The sequence below is a fragment of the Mastigoproctus giganteus genome, chromosome 1 (assembly GCF_048544385.1).
Source record: "Mastigoproctus giganteus isolate SK-2022 chromosome 1, ASM4854438v1, whole genome shotgun sequence".
In the NCBI taxonomy this organism is placed as follows: domain Eukaryota; kingdom Metazoa; phylum Arthropoda; class Arachnida; order Uropygi; family Thelyphonidae; genus Mastigoproctus; species Mastigoproctus giganteus.
In genome coordinates, this window is record NC_143575.1 from 69,145,720 (window position 1) to 69,164,802 (window position 19,083).

Genomic DNA, 19,083 nt, shown 5'->3' on the forward strand with positions numbered 1-19,083 from the left:
TAATTAAATGAAAAATATAATTATTTTTCTTCATTCTTCTGAGGATATTATGTGGTTTTTCTATGGCATATGAGGAATATAGTAGCAATATTTTATTAGTCATTCCTAAGTTACGTAAAACTCGACTTACGAAAGAAGTCTTGGAACATATCTCTTAAGTATGTCGGGGACTTACTGTATATGTAAAGTTCTGTAATGACTTAACAATGATGTCTAAGAAAATTTCCAGCAACTACTGCAGATTACTACCAACTTTAAATGAAATTAAACAAAGCTTGGTTTAAACTGATGATACAAATGTGCCAACATTTTCTTTTATTCCCTAGATTTTTGCAAAGCTTTTTATACATTGCCCAAAATTATATAACAATTCTTCAAATAGGTCTTGGGGGTTGGAAAAGTTGACTCATACTAACGACAATCGAATACACCAAGTGTATATGACTAAAACTTTATTAAAATAAATTAAAATAAAACAGGAAAAAAATTATCCTGTTTTATTTTTATTTTAATAAAGTTTTGGTCATATATGGCTCGTGTATTTGGTCATATATGGCTGGTGTATTCAATTGCAGTTAGTATTAGTTAAATAACAACTGTTTCATGATGATTACACAACAAATTATATAACTGTTGCATAAAGTAGAGCAATATGATATTAAAGAAAAGTAACTATAGATAAAGGGATGGTTATGTGGCAGGAGGCAGAGAGAAGTTACAAATGATCACTTCTGTTCATGAACTGATGTAATAAGTGGGTACACCATAGAGATCAGTTCTCAGCCCTTACACTTCTGATACTTATTAATGATACTGATGTCATATGAATTATGTGCATTTTCTGAAACTCACTGAGCACCTGTGAGGTTCAAGCAACATGATAATTTGTTTATTGCAGCAGTCTAAAGAAAGAGGAAACTGCACCTTATCTACTGATCCCCCCTAAATATTTGTCCTTCCTTATCTTTATTCAGACTACTCAGTATCACAACACCAAATGGAATTTTGTTTCACTAAATAAGTATTCTCTGGCTGAAAGAAAATTTTCCACACAGATATTCTGCAATGATTCATTTCGTTTTAAATTTATATCCCCTTAAGTGTGATATCTGAGAAATTAGAATTAGCATTAGTACAGGCATATGGCATATGATGCAAGAAAGCCAGCTTACGCACCATCAGCAAAAAAAAAAAAAAAAAAACTCTCCCATTTCACCCCTCCATTCGTTCCAAATGCCTGTCCAGCTCAGCCTTAAATTTATTTAAGGCTGAGCTGGACAGGCATTTTTTTTTTTTTTTTTTTTTATGAGAACCCCAAACACGAGAGGTATTATAACCTATAGTACTTAGTACCATGCTTGGGTTGGAGGTTGAGAAGATGAAAGAAGATATTTGTTGATATTGGACTTGAACTTCTGTAGATTGTAATTTTCAGGAAATACGTATGAAGGAAGGTTGTTCCATTTGACATTTGTGTTTGACACCATTCCGTTTGACATTTGACGTCTGGACTGGCAAATAATAATAATGCCATCAGAATTTAGTTCACTTAATTCATTTAAAACCTTAAACACTTCAATATGGTATCCTCAGAGATTCCTAGTCTCGAGGTGCTGCAATTTTCAGAACCAAAGTCATTCTTGGAAAGAGTGCCCTTTGGTGTTCTAACTAATCTTTCTCCTCTGCTCTGCGACCATCATAGCAGAGTCATGTTATTCCTTAAATGAGGCCTCCAGACTTGTAAAGCAGTACTCAAGTTGCAGCGTAACAATTCTTATACAATGGATTGATTACTTCCTTCTCCCAGATGGGCAAAACATCTGTATCTTGGGGGTTGCCGAAACCCCCAAGGCAGAATTTGCTGGTCCCACAGAAACTAGTAGTTGTTGGTGACTCTGTCAGGGAAACAGGGAACATACTATGTAAAAAGGATAGGTGGAACAGGACCAGTGTATATCCCAGGGGCAAAGGTTGATGATCTTGTAGAGTGGATATCATCTTTTAAGGGCAGAAAAGGTGATATTGTTGTACACGTTGGCACTAATGATTTTAAGAGTAGGAGACCTGCAGAATCACTTAACAAGTACAGGTCACTGTTGAAAAAAAGCCGTGAATCAGGGTTGAATTTGAAAGTGTCTGTAATTCTGCCTAGACAGGATAGGAGGGAGTATATGATGAGAGCCTTATCAATCAATTCGGCCCTCGGGAGATTCGTGCAAGGCTCAAGAGATAGAATTTTTCTCAGCCAGGTCTGTGCTTGTTAACAGGAGAGACTGCTTCTACAAGGATGGGATACACTTAAATAGAAAGGGTGCAAGAATATTTGCTGATGCTATCGAGGCAGTGTTAGGTGAGTTGGAAAACTGCTACCTTGAGAGCATACAAGGACTAATAGATTAACAGTAGCCACTGGCAGAGGAGAAAGTGATTCTTGCACTACTATTGGAATGAGCAGTAGCCTGGAAAACAAGATGCAGGGTATTTCAGAGACTGCTGGGAGTCACTGCGGTACAAGTAAACACATGGGTTGTGTTGGGGTAGCTAAGAATAGGAACAGGTGCATGTACACCAATGCTAGGAGTTTGGTTTAATAAATTTAATGAATTTGGAGGTATTGCTTAGAATGTCAAAGGCAGATATTGTTGGGACATCAGAGACGTGGTGTCACACAGATATAAGGAATGCAGAACTGGAATTTGGGGAGTACAATGTGTACAGGAAGGATAGAGAGGATAGGAAGGGAGGAGGGGGTTATACTATTAGTTAAGAAACACATAAAATCCAAGAAAGTGAAGCCAGCCGACATCGTTGGACAGTTTGGTGTGACATAAGTATTGGGAGATCAAAACTGAGAGTAGGAGTGTGTTACAGGCCTAATGACTCTGATGAGTATAATAAGAAACTCTACAGAGAAAGAGAGAGGGCAAGTAAATCACCGAGTCTTATAATGGGGGATTTCAATTCCAGATATTGACTGGAATTTGTGGGTTCGTCACTCACACACTAGCAAGGCTTTTGTGGATTTATTGGATGATTGTTTTCTACATCAGCACGTAAAGGAGGCAACTAGAGGGAGTAATACTCTTGATCTGATTATCAGTAGTGATTCTTCATACATTAATAATCTGCAGATAAAGGAACCACTAGGTGTCAGTAATCACAGTGTGCTGAAGTGGGATTTACTTAAAGAGGTAACTAGCATCAGAGGTAAAGAGAAGGGTGTTTGCTTTCATATAGGCGACTATGGTGGTCCGAGACAGTATTTAAATTCTATATAGTGGGACCAACTGATGTTGTTACCAACAGCAAATTCAAAATGGGAAGCATTCAAAGAATTTATCTTGGAAGCTACTAGGCTTTACATACCAACTAAGAAATATTGTTCAAGGTTTAGGCCTACATGGATGTCAGATGAACTAATGAGACATGTGGCAGAGAGAAAAATGGATGGGATACATATAAATTAATGGGTGACATGGAAGCCTATGATAGATATAAGCTGGTCTGTAACCAAGTCACAAAAGAGATTAGGCAGGCAAAGGCAGATTATGAGAAATCTTTGGCAAAGGATGCAAAGATAAACAACAAAGAGTTCTTTACCTATGTAAACTCTAGAAGGAAGGGGATGAATCAGATTGGTCCACTGGATATTGATGGTTCAACTGTTGATGATCCTGCTCAGGTGGCTATCAAACCAAACGAGTATTTTGCATCTACATTCACCCATATTCAGGGAGGGGAATGCCAGAGGTGAGTTAAACTCTGGCAGTGAGCTAGATGATTTTGTAATAACTGAGAGGAAAGTGGAGGAGAAATTGTTGACATATTTATTAATTGTTAAAATAAAAAAATATAAAAAAAATATGAATTGTTAAACATAAAAAAGGCACCCGGGGTGGATGGGATCTATCCCGTTATATTAAAGGAGGCAGCAAAGGTAGTAAGCAAACCCTTAGCCCTAATTATGAGAGCTTCTTTGGACACAGGGGAGGAACCCATGGACTGGAGATGTGCAAATGTGATCCCAATTCACAAAGGAGGATCAAAGGGCAACACAAGTAATTATAGACCTGTTAGTTTAACTTCTGTTCCAGAAAAATTAATGGAGGCACTGGTTAAAGAAGCACTGCAGGATCATCTAGACAAGACTTCAGTTATAGCTCGGACACGGCATGGTTTTGTTAAGGAAAGTCTTTTGAAAGTCTTGCCTGACCAATTGGATTGGATACTATGATGTTGTAACAAAGGAACTGGATGCAGGGAATAACTTTGATATCACATATTTGGACCTTAGAAAGGCTTCTGATACTGTTGCACATGGAAGACTGCTGAACAAATTGGAGCAGTGTGGCATTGGAGGCAAATGTTGCTATGGATAAAGGGATGGTTGAGGGGGAGAAGACAGAGAGTGGTAATCAACGGCCACTGTTCATCGTGGACTAATGTTATTAGTGGAGTCCCTCGGGGTTCGGTGTTGGGTCTATTGTTGTTTTCTGTATTTATAAATGATATTGTTGATGGTATATCAAGCTTAATGTTCAAGTTTGCAGGCGATACGGAGGTTGGCAGGAATGTTAAGGACACTAATGACAGTATGCTGCTGCAACAGGATCTAGAAAAGTTGAGCAGATGGACTGAGAAGTGGCAAATGAAGTTTAACATTGACAAATGTAACGTTCTACATATGGGAAGCAGTGACCCCAGAGTGACGTATCAACTCTGTGGTACTAGACTGATAGTGGTAGAGAACGTAAAGGGCCTGTGGTAATTGTGCAGGCAGATATGAAGTTTTCTGAGCAGTGCAGACGGTGTGCAAGAGTAGCTCATGGTGTCTTGTGAATGATATACAGGAATTTTTCTAGCAGGGATAAGGAGATGATTATCCCTTTGTATAAAGCAATGGTCAGGCCACACCTTGAGTACTGTATACAGGTCTGGAGGCCTCATTTTAAGAAGGATGTAGAGCTATTGGAATGAGTACAGAGAAGGTTAAGAAGATTAGTGAATGGAACAAGGGTTGCTCTTACAAAGAAAGGTTTAAGTTTTGAAAATTAGTGTCTGGACACTAGGCACCTGTGAGGTGCATAAAGGCTTGAATGATTTGAGCATGCTCAATGCTGATGGGATTCTTCCACTTGCTCAGAATAATCACCTGAGAAGGCATAAATTCAAATTGAGGAAAGACAGATGTAGGATAGATGTGCAGAAGATTGCCTTTAGCCAGCGTGTAGTTGGTTGGTGACTTCCATCCCTTGTTGTGGAAGTTGATAGCCTAAATAAATTTAAGGCTGAGCTGGAGGTATTTGGAACGAACGGAGGGGTGAAATGGGAATGGTTTTTTTTTTTTGGTTGTTGCTGCATAAGCTTGCTTTATTGCATTATATGCCTCTACTAATGCTAATGCTAATCTTATTCACAGAAACAAAACACATGAGCTGCCCTAGCAGTCTGTACAATTATCCATAGTTCTTTTCACTTTTTGCCAGCTTGGGTGTGGAACCACCTAATTGGATTGTTATTCTGGGATGACTGCTACCTATATGCGGTATCCCAATATTGCATAAAAGTTAGACATTCAGCTTGATATGACGTCTTCAATATTATTAATAAATATTGAAAAAAGTAAAGACCCAGCAAGAACCCCAAAGGGTCTCTGCTAATAACACTGGTCCAAGAAGAGCACTGCCCATTAATAACCACCCTCTGTCTTTTGTCACTAAATTATCCCTTTGTCTATTAGCTGTAACCTTTTCCTAATGTCACACTGCTCAAATGTGTATGGCAGTGTTTCATGTGGAACAGTGTCAATAGCTTTACTAAACTTTAGGTATACGATATAAAAATTATTATCTTTATTACCTCAACCCTGCAATGGGGTATGGTATACCAGGTGAATAGGGTAGTTGTTACATCCAGCTATTATTATTGCCAAACTCCCTGGCTTCCAATGTATGGCTCGCCAGCAAGCCATGCATTGGAGCACTCTTTCTATCTATGTAGTCTAGATTTTTTTTTTTTTTTTTTTTATTTCTTTGTCATCATTCTTTCTTTGTTTCTTCATTATGAGTGGTGGGGTCTCCGTGATTGTCAAACTTCAATTGTGACTTAGCCCATCTGCCAAATTTATTTAGGTCTTGCTGCTGTAGAATGGCTTGAGTTCAGTAATTACTCACCCTGCCAACTACAAATCATCTACAAACTTAAAACCCATACGTTTCATAATCTTCAGCAGTCCTTCAAATACTGTAAACAGCAGGGAGCCCTGCAAAGAACTATGAGGGAATCCCTGAAATCCATCACAGTTCCACTAATAATATTTTTTCAATATTTATAAAGATTATTTATATTTAAAAAGAATCTACAAGAAGAACAGTGCCCATTTATAAACAGCCTCCATCCTCTGCCACTCAACTATCCCTTTATCCACAGCAGTAACTTGCTCCTAATGTCACACTGCTTAACTTAAATCTAAATATATGACATTAAAATTATTACTTCCATCTTCCTTTTGTTATGATCATAGTAGATAATCAGATTGGTTAGAGAGGTTCCTGCACATTTAAAAACCCATATTAATTTCATTCATGTCAAGATGATCCTGCAATATTTCTTTAACTACTGATTCCACTATCTTCCCCTGGAATGGAAGTCAAGCTTACAGGTCTATAATTGCTCATGTTGTCCTTTGATCCCTCTTTGTGTAAAGGAAACAATTTACACACCCTCAATCTATAGAAACTTCCTCTGAATCCAAAGATGTTCTCATAATTAGGTCCAAAGAATTGGTTACCTCTTTTGCTATTTCTTTTAATCCAACTGGATAGAGCCCATCAGCTCCAGGTGTCTTATTTACTTTTACCTTCAGCAATTTTCCTTCCACTTTTTTCTCAGTTACAAAAAAAATTATTTAGTTCCCAGTTTTAACTTAGCGTACTTCTAGTGTTCCCTCTCTAAAAGCTTATTCATCTGTGAATATAGATGCAAAATATTTATTTAGTTTGTCAATAACTAGAACATGATCATTAACAGTTATTCCATTCTTCTAGTGGACCAATGTTGTTCATTCCTCCCATTCTAATGTTAACATAAGCAAAGAATTCTTTGCTACTTTACTTTGCATCCTTAGTCAAGGACTTCTCACAATCTGCCTTAGCCTGCCTAACCCATTATTGACCTGACTGCAGACTAGTTTGTACTTTGTTAGATTCCATGTCTCCTGCTAATTTATAATCATCCCACACATTTTTCTTTTCTGCAACTAGTTTCAACAGTTCATCTGACACCTGTAACTTCTAGGATGATTTCCCTGAATGCCTCCCACTTAGAATTTTCAGGTGGTAAACATAAGTTAGTTCCACTAAAAGAATTTAAAAACTGTCTAAGACCACTTTAGTCAATTTTGTGATAGCAAAATTCTTTCTCCTCACCCTTGACAACAGTTATATCTTAAGTACATTCCACATCAATATATTATGATCACTGCCACCTGGCCGGTTTCTTTATCTGGATATTCTTAATGCATGAGGCATCACTGCTGATACACTGTAATCTCGGCAGTCTTCTCCATAAACAGCAACCATTTCTTCATGGATTGTTTTGGGTATTTCCCCTTTGCAGAAAGAGGAACCGAATCACTGATCGGTATTCCTCTTCATCTATTGTGACCTCCCTTCATTCGGTGTTGCAAAGAAAAAATAAATAAATTGTCAGATCAAAATTTGTGTGATTTCTAGGTATCAAACAAAAAAAATTCATCTTTTTATCACAGCTACTTCTGGGTGAATACAAATATTTTTTGAAACCCTCCCCCACAGTGGTTCCTTTGTCTAGATATTCTTAGTGTGTGATGAGTCACTGCTGATAATCAGAGCAAGAGTATTGAATTATCTTGTTGCTGCTCTAATGTACTGCTGCAGAAAAGAGCATAAAATAAATCCAGCAAATTTCTGCTATTCTGTGAGTGACCAAGTCATAATTCCAGTCAAAATTTGTAAATTAAATCCTCCATTATATGACATTCTGATCTACTAGCCTACTCTACCTGCCTGTGTAGCTGTTAATTATATTCACACAGTCACCTGACCTACAGTGCAGACTCCTATTCTCATTTTAGTTATGTCATGCCATTCTGACTCAACATTGCACTAGCCACTCCTATCATCTATGTCTAGTGGTCAGATGTGATTCTTCTAGCATTAATGTCATGATAAGGAAACAAGGGTTAGCATTAAGGATCTGAATTAGCCCTGCCTAACCTCCCTCCCTTGGCTTCATTGCAGACTAGTTTGTTACTGTTTGTTTTTGTATCCTCTAATAATTTATAATCATCCATTCATTTTTCTTCTCTGTCACTAGAGTCATCAATTCATCTGTCATCCATATAAGTCTCAACCTTGAACAATATCTCCTTAGTTGTATGAAATGTTTCATAGCTTCTATAATTACTTCCATGAATGCTTCCCAATTAGAATTTGTAGTTCGCAACATTATCTGTTGGTCCCACGGAAAAGAATTTAAGAACCATCTAAAACTATTGTAGTCTTAGATAGTTTTTAAATTCTTTCTTCATCTTCCAACTGACAACTGCATCAGTTGAAAGATGAAGATTGATGTTGTAGTAGTCAAAGGTAAAGGCATCGGTTTTAATTTCCGAAGGGGGACTTTGACAGTTTAAGGTATTATATAGCATCTATTAATTGGGTAGATTGCAGAGTAAGGGTGAATACATTTGAATTAGGGAATACCTTTAAAGCAAAAATCACAGAAGCCATGAATGCATACATAACATTAAGAAAATATTTCAGCAGGAGGATGCTGAAATAGATGAATGAGGAGAAGGCTAGTGAAAGTTAGCATGGGATAGTTACAGAACAATGAAAACTATTGAAGCCTACAACAGGTAAAAACTAATTTGTAATAGTACAACAAATAAGGTTAAGGATGCCAAGGCTGCATATGAGAAAGCACTGGCTAAGAGAGCAGCAAAAAATGGGGACAAGGAATTTTTCATGTGTGTGAATACAACAAAGAAAACAAATCAGACTGAACCCTTGTGCATCGGGTGCGAGAAAGTCTTAGATAATCCACCTGATGTTGCAGATGAATTGAATAGATACTTTGCATCTGTCTTTACTGACAAAAGACCTTACGTGCTGAGGAGAGACTGTGTGAGTGAGGCTTAGCCATATGAAATTACTGATTTCAAAATTACAGATGACTGTTTATAAAAAAAAAAAAAAAAAAAAAATTCCGAGCATAAACCATAAGGCTCCCGGAATTGATGGCATATACCCAGTGATTTCTGAGGGAGGCCGTCACGGAGTGTATCGAACCACTGAGGTTAATAATGAGGGCATCTTTGGACTCAGGAGAGATTCCTCTGGATTGGAGAAGTGCCAACGTATCACCAATACTTAAGGGTAGTTCTAAAGAGAAGTTGGTAACTACAGACCAGCCTACAGACTTGACTTCAGTGGTAGTGAAAATCTTAGAGGTAATGATTAAAATTGCAATTCAGGGACATTTAGATAGATATGGCATTCTGAATTCATTTTAGGGGAAAATCAAGTTCAACTAACTTAGTAGACTATTTTGATACAATTACTCATGAGCTGGATGTAGGGAACAATTTTGACATAGTTTATTTGGATTTTAGCAAAGAATAACTCAGTCCATCATGAGAAGTTACTGTATAAGCTGGAACATGTTGGGATTACTGACTGGAAAGATTCTAAGATGGATTGTTGAGTGGCTACAAGGCAGAAGCCAGAGGCTTGTGATTAATGGATATTCTTTAGTCTTCAGATTGGAATGTCAGGAGTGGGATCCCATAAGGATTATTCATTCTTGAACTACTGTTGTTTCTGATTTTCATAAATGGCATCGAGGAAGGAACAGAAGACATTATGTCAAAATTTGTAGACAACATAAAGATTAGTACAGTCGTTAAAGGTCAGTGCCAAGTAGCATTCCTTCAGGATAACTTGAACAGACTTCAAAAATGGTTAGAAAAGTAGCAGCTATGTTTTTATGTGGCAATATGCAAAGTCTTACAACTTGGAGTAAGCAACCCCAAAATAAATCATACACTTGGTGGGATTCAATTAAATTAAAAACAATAGAGGAAGGAAGGGATCTGAGAGTTATGATGTGGGCAAATATGAAGTTTTTTGAGCAGTGTAAACAGGCAGCAAGGAAAGCCCATTGTGTCCTTTTGATGATTTATAAAAACATTATTCTGCAAAGACCACATTTCAAATACTATGGTCAGGTATGGAGACCTCATCTGAAAAAAGATATTGAGCTTCTTGAAATGGTCCAAAGAAGAAGAGCATCTAGCATGGTGAAATTGGAAAAAAGGCAACTGTACAAGGATAGCCTCTGATTATGTGAGCTTGGCAGCCAGGCACTTCAGAGGTGACCTGATTGAGGTTTATAAGGCTCTGAGAAGGGGTTAGTAAAATGAATGAAGATAGAATTTTCACTGTTATAAAGAATTTCAAAAATAAGGGCCATAAATTCAAATTACAAGGAAAGAGGTTTAGACCAGATTGTAGAAAGTTTTATTTTAGCCAGCGAATTGTTGATTGCTGGAACAAGCTTCACAGGTAGCTGAGGCTGACAGTTTGAATAAATTCAAAGTTAGTTAGTTAGTTTTTTTTTTTTTTTGGTAGTTGTTGGCGCATAGGCTTCTGTGGCCATAATGCACCTCCCAAGGTTTTTGCAGTACATTGATCCAAGCCCGAGGCGGGAATCGAACCCGCGACCTTTGGGTTGCCAGGCAGGCACTTTACCCACCCGGCTAGCCCGGTCGGCTGTTAGTTAGTTATTTGGAGCATTAGCAACTAAGGCCATATTGCTCTGGGGATATGCGGTGGTCATTTCCTGACCTTTCCACATCCTCCGTATTTGGTGGTGACGGGCTCGAACCCCGGTCTAATCAAGAAGCGTGTGCTACGCACTGCTGCTCCTTCCTACCTGGCTACGGAGGCGCCTTAAATTCAAAGGTCAACTGAATAGTTACCTATGTGAGGATGGAAGAACGTATTTTCTTATCTGCTTGCTTTTTTTTTTTTCTTTTTCCAGTGCAGCAAAAGCCTATGGCTTGCTTGCACTACGCAGGGTTGATTCAGCCTTTTGATAATGATTTTGACAGTCCTTTAAAACTATGACATTCTGTGCCGCCACCACCGGTTGTGTTATATTTATTTTCCCTGTTCGTGGAATATCACATGGCATCACAATTTCCATTGAAGTAAAGCACGCTGCAAAACGGCCAAGTCGACCTTGTCCCATTCCTGCTGGCAGACTTTCCACAAACCTTCAACAGTTCTGGGGCGGCGGTTTCCGAGAGCTCTTTTCAAAAGTCCGAAGCCGCAAAAATCTATGGGTGCGGCGTCAGGTGATTTAACAGGTATATCTTCAAAGGGGATCGAACAAATAGCTGTTGCCACTTCAATTCTCTGCAAAAAAGGAGGGGTGGAATGTGACGTGTGGCTGGACACCTTATCCTGGTACCTTTTCAGCATCAGAACCATACAATGAGGATATTTCACGTTCAAACAACGGCTGTAGAAATTCAGTCTGGTAATACACTGAGTTGATTTTCATGTTTTTAGCGACTACACAACTCAAATTTGCTGTTATAACAAAAACTAGCTACAACCATAAAACCACGGCCAAAACTTTCCTTGCAGGTTGGAAAGGCCTTGTCACCCTGTGGACGGTAATAAATTAGCTGAATATTGTTGCAATCAAAGATATACCCATGCTTCGTCCAATGTTGCTACAAATTTTCACCTTTCGGCTGCCATATATTTTTTGTAGAGTTTTTGAGAATTAACCAAAAACTCTATGAAATACATTGCCACTCTGCAATGTGCCTTGCTCCTAGGGGATGTATGCGGGCCTTGTGCTTCTTTTCCCGTTGCAAATTTTCGTTGATTATGCAACAAATGGTTGGCTGGGAGGTTCCCACACTTGATGCTATAGCTCTTTGGGATTTTCACCTGACGAGTGAAAATTGAAGTAGGTAGTACTAAAGTGCAGTCGACAACGACTGCACTTTTAGTATTACCTACCTCATTCGACTTGGAGCAGGTTGCAGTTTCTTCGGTGTTTCTGCCCACTTGCAGCAGCTTCGTGGAATTTTCCTTTGCTATTCAAAACCTTATGGACACCATACTTTGATACACTAAAATTTTTCGACTTGCACCTATCCAAAATTTTCGTATAACTGTACCTTTCTTCGGAAAGTGTGGGTATGTAACCTTCCAACCATGGGTCCAATTACTGAGGCATGTAGACATTCAACTTCTACAACTGATGCACCTGTTCATAAAGTTTGGGACTGTGCCTGTGCAAAAAAAAAAATTTACATTTCTGCCATATGTCACAGGCAGGATTAATGTCAAAATTGTTATCAAAAGGCTGAATCAACCCTCCATATATGGCAAATTCTATGTCCACAGCCTTGGATTCTGTGATGTGCTTTTTAACCAAGCACAATCCCCTTCACTCCCTTTGGACTTGATAAATTTTTGTCGCTGATTTCACAATGCTTTAATTTCAACTGTAGCAATGGTATCACTGTATGTGGGAAAATGTATATTAACAAGGTATTTTTTTCAAATTAAGAAATCAGTGAAAGCCCTATAGAGCTAGATCTGATGAATATGGGGAATGCTCCAAAATTTCAAAGCCACACTTAAGAAGTGCAGCCATGTTAATGACAGACTTGTAAGTAGGTGCACTGTATTGTTAGAACAAGACTCCTATCTATGCTGAGTTTTCCTTATTGTTTGTCTTCGATGTTTTCATGCAAATGCCTCCCAAGGTCTCTGTGACTGTCTGGCCTTACCGAAGGTAATCCACTAGCAACACTACACCAGCATCCCAAAAAACCAGTGTCATCACCTTGCAAGAAGAAGGAATTGAACTGGCTTTCTTTCGGGGGGGGGGGGAAGAAGGCTGTGTTTCCACTGTTTGGACTATTTCTTTGTCTCTGGATGAAAGTGATGGACTGTCTCATCCATGGTTATAAACTTTGCCTTGACTTGAAACTTCTTGTGTGTTTTTGATCTGCTGTCAACAACTTTGGGACCAATTGTGTTGACATCTTTATCACAGTTATTATGTAATGCAAAAAATCCAGATGAGACGCCCAAGATGTGGTAATGTACCAAACTGTCACTCATCACCAGATCTTGCACACTATCAACAACTTTTGGAGTGATGAATGTTGTAGGTCTTCCATGCTCCCCCTCACTCATTTAAATTCTGCTGCTGACTTCTTAACCAGGGAATAAGAAGGGGCATCTTCCCCAATGTTGTAACCATATATTCATGAATTGCCTTTGGCATTAATTCCATTTCCCCCCAAAATACTAGATGAATGTACAGTGACTGATTTTGTCTGTCTTTTCTCTCTCTCTCTCTCTCTCTCACACACACACACACACACACACACACACACACACACACACACACACACACACACACACACACACACACACACACAGTTGCTCACCTTTTAAATCCTAAGAATTTGTTAAGAGGGAAGTTTGAGTAGTTAACGGCCTGAGTATGATGAAATGGCAGTGGTAGTACAGTGTTAAAAATTTCTATACTTAATGTATAACATTACAAATAGTAGCCCACCAAATTTCATGCAGTTTTAGTAATATATTTTTTTAATTACAGGTCCTAACAAATCATTTGCTTGTGATTTAAATAATATCAATATACTCCATTATGAAAGTACTTTAATCTCACAGCATTTCAGAACGTAGTAACTGGTCATCAGTGATAAGGTGGGTCATAGTAGTATGAAAAAACTGAAATCACTGAAAGACACTTCTTTTTAGGCTTACAACAGTAAAGTGTACCAGATTAGTTTTGTTACTCAACAAGAAATTTTATCATTTACTTGCTTGTAGCTCATCTGATTTTATATTGTATCCTTTTACATCATTACCTGTTCTTGCTTAACAAGTCAACCGGAATATATATATATTTTTTTTTCCTGAAAGTGTCAAGTATATGCAAAGCTTATGTGCACAAAACACTAAAAAAAAAACTGCAAATCTTCTTAAAACACAACAGCATTAATAAAACAATCATTTAATAAAGTAAGAAATCAAGGAGATCGCTTAGTTCTTATTTCTCTTGAAGAAATTATACTCCAGAAAAGAATCATACATCATTTTATAAGCTCACGGTGTCAGATATTTGTATCTTTATATGAGTTACTAAAATTCCTTAGGGCATCCCGACAACCATGTAATATGTTTAGGTAAATAATTGGTGAACTGTCCTCCTCAGGTTTAGTTCTATTTCTGATATGCTACTGGCAGTAGTAATTTCCCATGGTAAATATTTACCTTTACTCTGTCCATCTGGCCCTCTCAGGATCGTGCACTCTTCTATTGTTCCATATGGCTGAAATAACTGTCTAACATCATCTTCTGTTTGCTGTTTACTTAGCATGCCTACAAATAACTTTCTGTCTTCTGAAAAAATAAAAAAGAATATCCCTAGAGCATTGCAGATATATAACAAAAATGTTTAGTGCGTCAGCTAAAACTTTCACCATTGAGTTTCAGTCAAATTTTATTCTACAACTGCTAACGGTTGACTAGACTTTTCTTTGAAGGAGCCAGCCATTTCCTACATTATAAAACTGTTTCCTGCTATTAAAAACTTTTAAAAGTGTATCCTTCAGTTCCCATACACAAGGATTATATAAAAACAAATACAAGAAAAGCATGTTAACATGAACTATCTTGATATTAAAGGAAAATTTTAAGGATACATCAATATAGGATAAACATATTTCTTCAGTTCAGCTTTATGCTATAATGGCTGAACTAACATAATGGTACTGTCATTATAGCAGAAAGACATTGAATATATACACTTCTTTTGTATTTAATACCTTACAATTTGAATTGGGACATGGAAGTTTGCAAATCATTTGCAGAAATTAGCTGGATATGACTTTGGAGTTTAAAAATTGGCTGCATAACAACAAATCTTAATTTAAATTGAAAAAAAAATTAATTTAATCTTCAAAAAACACACACACAAAGTTGTATATTTATTGCTGAAAAAAAAGCATAAAGAAACTAAAGAGAAACAAAATTAATCAAACAGAAATTATTTATTATTATTATATTACAATGGGGAAAAATAATGTAAATATCACTATCTAATGAGTTCTGGTTTGATCTATGTATTTAAATTAATACGAATACTCAACACACACACAGAAAATGGGAACAACAGTCCTATCTAATATTAAGTCATAATGAACTATGACTCACAGTTTTTTTTTTTTTTTTTTTTTAAAGATACAACTCCAAGAGGCACCTCTACAGTCAAAATACAAGTAGTAATTATTATTCTTCAGCCTTCTATGATAATGAAATCAAACTTCAGGGTGTACAAAAACTTAATGAACAGCTGCAGGTAAGGGTACTCTATTCTTTTAGGATAGCATGCTTACTGTGACAAAACAGCTAGAGATATGGAAAAGTAGTCCTAAAGAATCAGCTTGTTATTTGTATTACTGCAATTAACATATAAGTAAACTATTAATCAGTAAAATCAGTCACATAAACTTACCTATTCTATTTACTCCATCCCTGTTACTAAGTAGGAATGGAAATGGATTCACTGCTATTAATTACTTTATCATTCAAAAATGTGGACTTCCAAGGTTAAAATAGTTGGTATTTAAAAGAAAGAAGAAATTTGACAGTATTATATGTGAGGCAGATATTCAATCAATGGTTAGCAGAGGTATTATTATCATTTAAATCCCTTTTTTTTTTCTTTTTTTTTTTAATGTGGTATTAATCATACACTTAACAAATTTATTTTTGAATCAGGATGAATAATATCAATTAATGGAATTAATTCCCAATACGCAAAGTTATCCTGCATATCAGGTAACAAAGGACTTCAAAATAGATGCATACTGATCTGTTATTCCAAAACTGAACCAACTGACTGATACACGCAAACAGTGTATCAGAAAATGACCAGATTTCAAATAACCAAATCAACTTTTTGCTTGTAATGTGCTTTACAATCAAACATCTATTGGGCCATTAAATAAAAAAACAACTGTAAAAAGGCAAGTAGCAATTGATATACTGTTACACCACAATTATTACCTTTGTTAACAGTATTATGTTCTAAGACTTCTTCCAGTTCCCTGGTAAGATACAGTAGTACATGTGATTAAGTGCATTAATTGGTAGTTATCTCTTAATGGAAATAAACTGAAAAGGAACTGACTCCTTTAAATTCACATTTAGGAAAAAATAAAAATGGTACAAAAAGAAATTTCTCTGTGCAGACTGGAACCTTACTACACTCTTCCAGTGAGGCTGCAGCTAGTTCTCTGTTTAACCCAGGACATCTGTTCTGAGATCTCAATTTTTGTTCAGAAACATTAAGGTGTTCAATTGACTGATTCATAATTGAGTCAGATTTCGGCTCTGGGATGGAAATGAAATATTCACCTTCCTCAAACCATGACCATACTTTGTGGTAGGGAGGACAGTCATGCTGATACAAATACAGCCCAACTCAAAAGAACTTCCAAATTACAGATAAGGCAGAATTGTTCTGAATATCACAAGAGACAACTGCAATCATGGATTTATCAATGACAACTAGGAGACCAAGTCCAAATAATGAAAGAGTTCTTTCTGATGGTTGTTAGTCCTACTCTATCAACTGTCTCTTGTTTAAGCTCACAAAGGGTGCTGTTGTGAGTTTTAAGCTTTTGATTGGTCTTATGACATTAATGGTGATCAACTTGGCTTGGGAAGAATGGTTGCATTGCTATTTACGTATATTCTGCATAGCGTGATGCTGTACTCCACATAGTGGAATTCGAACCATCATACTTTTATAAGGAATTGTTAAATTATTAAACTGACAGGAAACCATAACCCACCCCATAACACTGCTATATATTTGTACTGTGCAAGCAGCAAGAGGGGGGGGGGAGAGTTGTATTATAACCACCAAATTTGTTACATCCTCTACCATTTAGTTCAACTTTTCCAAGAGTATAAGTTATTTTAAGTTTACTATCTCCCAAACTGTTTTAATGCTCCAAAATGCAAAACCTTTCATACTGGTTCATTAAAACAGAGTTTCCACTATCTGACCATTCCCAAACCATATCCAAGTTGTCTAGAAGCTGCTTGATGCTGTTCATTGACCACTCCAACAATCTTGACAACAAATTTTGACATCATTAGCATCATGATGTGGTTAAAAAGGAACTGGATGCAAAAAATAATTTTGATATCATATATTTGGATTTCAGGGAAGCTTTTGACACTGTTGCGCATGGAAGACTATTGTACAAATTGGAGCAGAATGGTATTAAGGCTAAGTTGCTACAATGGATAAAAGGATGGTGGAGTGGGAGAAGACAGAGGGTGGTAATTAATGGGTGCTGCTCTTCGTGGACTAATGTTATTAGTGGAGTCCGACAGGGTTTGGTGTTGGGTCCTCTGTTGTTTTGTATATTTATCAATGATATTGATGAAGGTATATCAAGCTTACTGTGGAAGTTTTCAGATGATACAAAGGTTGGCAGGGTTGTTAATGACAGTAATGGCAGTGTGCTACTGCAACAGGATATAAATAATTTGGGCAGATGGCCTGAGAAGTGGCAACTGAAGTTAAACCTTGAAAAATGCAAAGTACTGCATATGGGTAGAAGTAACCCCAGAGAAACGTACCAACTGTGTGGTACTACACTTCAGATGGTAGAAAATGAAAAAGACCTGGGAGCAATTGTGCAGTCAGATATGAAGTTTTCTGAGGAATGCAGACAGGCTGCCAGGGCAAGTCATGGGGTTTTGGCAATGATATATAGGAATTTTGCTAGCAGGGAAAAGGAGGTAATTATCCCTCTGTATAAGGCAATGGTTAGGCCATGCCTTGAGTACTGCGTACAGGTCTGGAGGCCTCATTTTAGGAAGGATGTAGATTTGTTTGAGCGTGTACAGAGAAGGGCAACAAGATTGGTGAGGGGAATGAAGGGATCCTCTTACCAAGAGAGGCTTAAGTTCTGCAAATTGCAGTGGCTCGAGAATAGGCACCTGCATGGTGATATGATTGAGGTGTATAAGGCATTGAATGGGTTGAGAACACTGAATTTTTATGGGATCCTTCCACTTGTTCAGATTACGAACCTAAGGGGGCATAAATTCAAATTAAGAAAAGACAGATGTGGAATAGATGTGCAGAAATTTTCCTTTAGCCAGCGGGTGGTTAATTGGTGGAACAAACATCCATCTGTGGTTGTGAAAGTTGATAGGTAAAATAAATTTAGGGAGGAACTGGACAGGCATTTGGAGGGAATGGTGTGATTTTTTTTTTTTTTTTTTGGCTGATGCTGTATAAGCTCATTCATTTGCTTTCTTGCATCACATGCCACTACTACTAGTATCAGTAAAGGCATATGATACAAGAAAGCAAGCTTATACAGTATCAGCCAAAAGAAAAAAAAACAAAAAAAAACAAAAAAAAAACAACCTTCTCATTTCATCCATCCAATCGCTCCAAATGTTTGTCTACTTCTGCCTTGAATCTATTTAAGCTATCAATTTCTACAACGACAGATGGAAGACTGTTCCAGCAATCAGCCACCCACTGGCTAAAGGCAAATCTCTGCACTTCTATCCTACAACTGTCTTTTCTCAATTTGAATTTATGTCCTCTCAGGCGATTATTCTAAGCAAGAGGAATAATCCTGTCAGCATTGAGCATGCTCAACCCATTCAAGGCCTTATACATCTCAATCAGATCACTTTGCACATGCCTAGCCTCCAGACATTGTAATTTGCAAAACTTAAGCGTTTCTTCATAAGAGCAACCCTTTGTTCCATTCACTAATCTTGTTGCCCTTCTCTGTACTTGTTCCAGCAAATCTACATCCTTCTTAAAATGAGGCCACCAGACCTGTATACAGTATCAACGTGTGGCCTGACCACTGCCTTATACAGGGGGATAATCACCTCCTTATCCCTTCTAGAAAAATTCCTGTATATC

At 37.4% G+C, this 19,083-nt stretch overlaps 1 protein-coding gene across 6 annotated transcripts in view; it reads right to left on the reverse strand.

Moving 5' to 3' along the window:
* bru3 (CUGBP Elav-like family member bruno 3) overlaps positions 1–19,083 on the reverse strand; it is a 714,377-nt gene that overhangs the window by 330,509 nt on the left and 364,785 nt on the right. For all 6 annotated transcript variants that reach the window (XM_090373320.1, XM_090373312.1, XM_090373338.1 and 3 more), the window contains exon 3: positions 14,382–14,510. In XM_090373320.1, the coding sequence (XP_090229446.1) occupies positions 14,382–14,510 (129 nt within the window). The remainder of the gene's footprint in view (positions 1–14,381; positions 14,511–19,083) is intronic.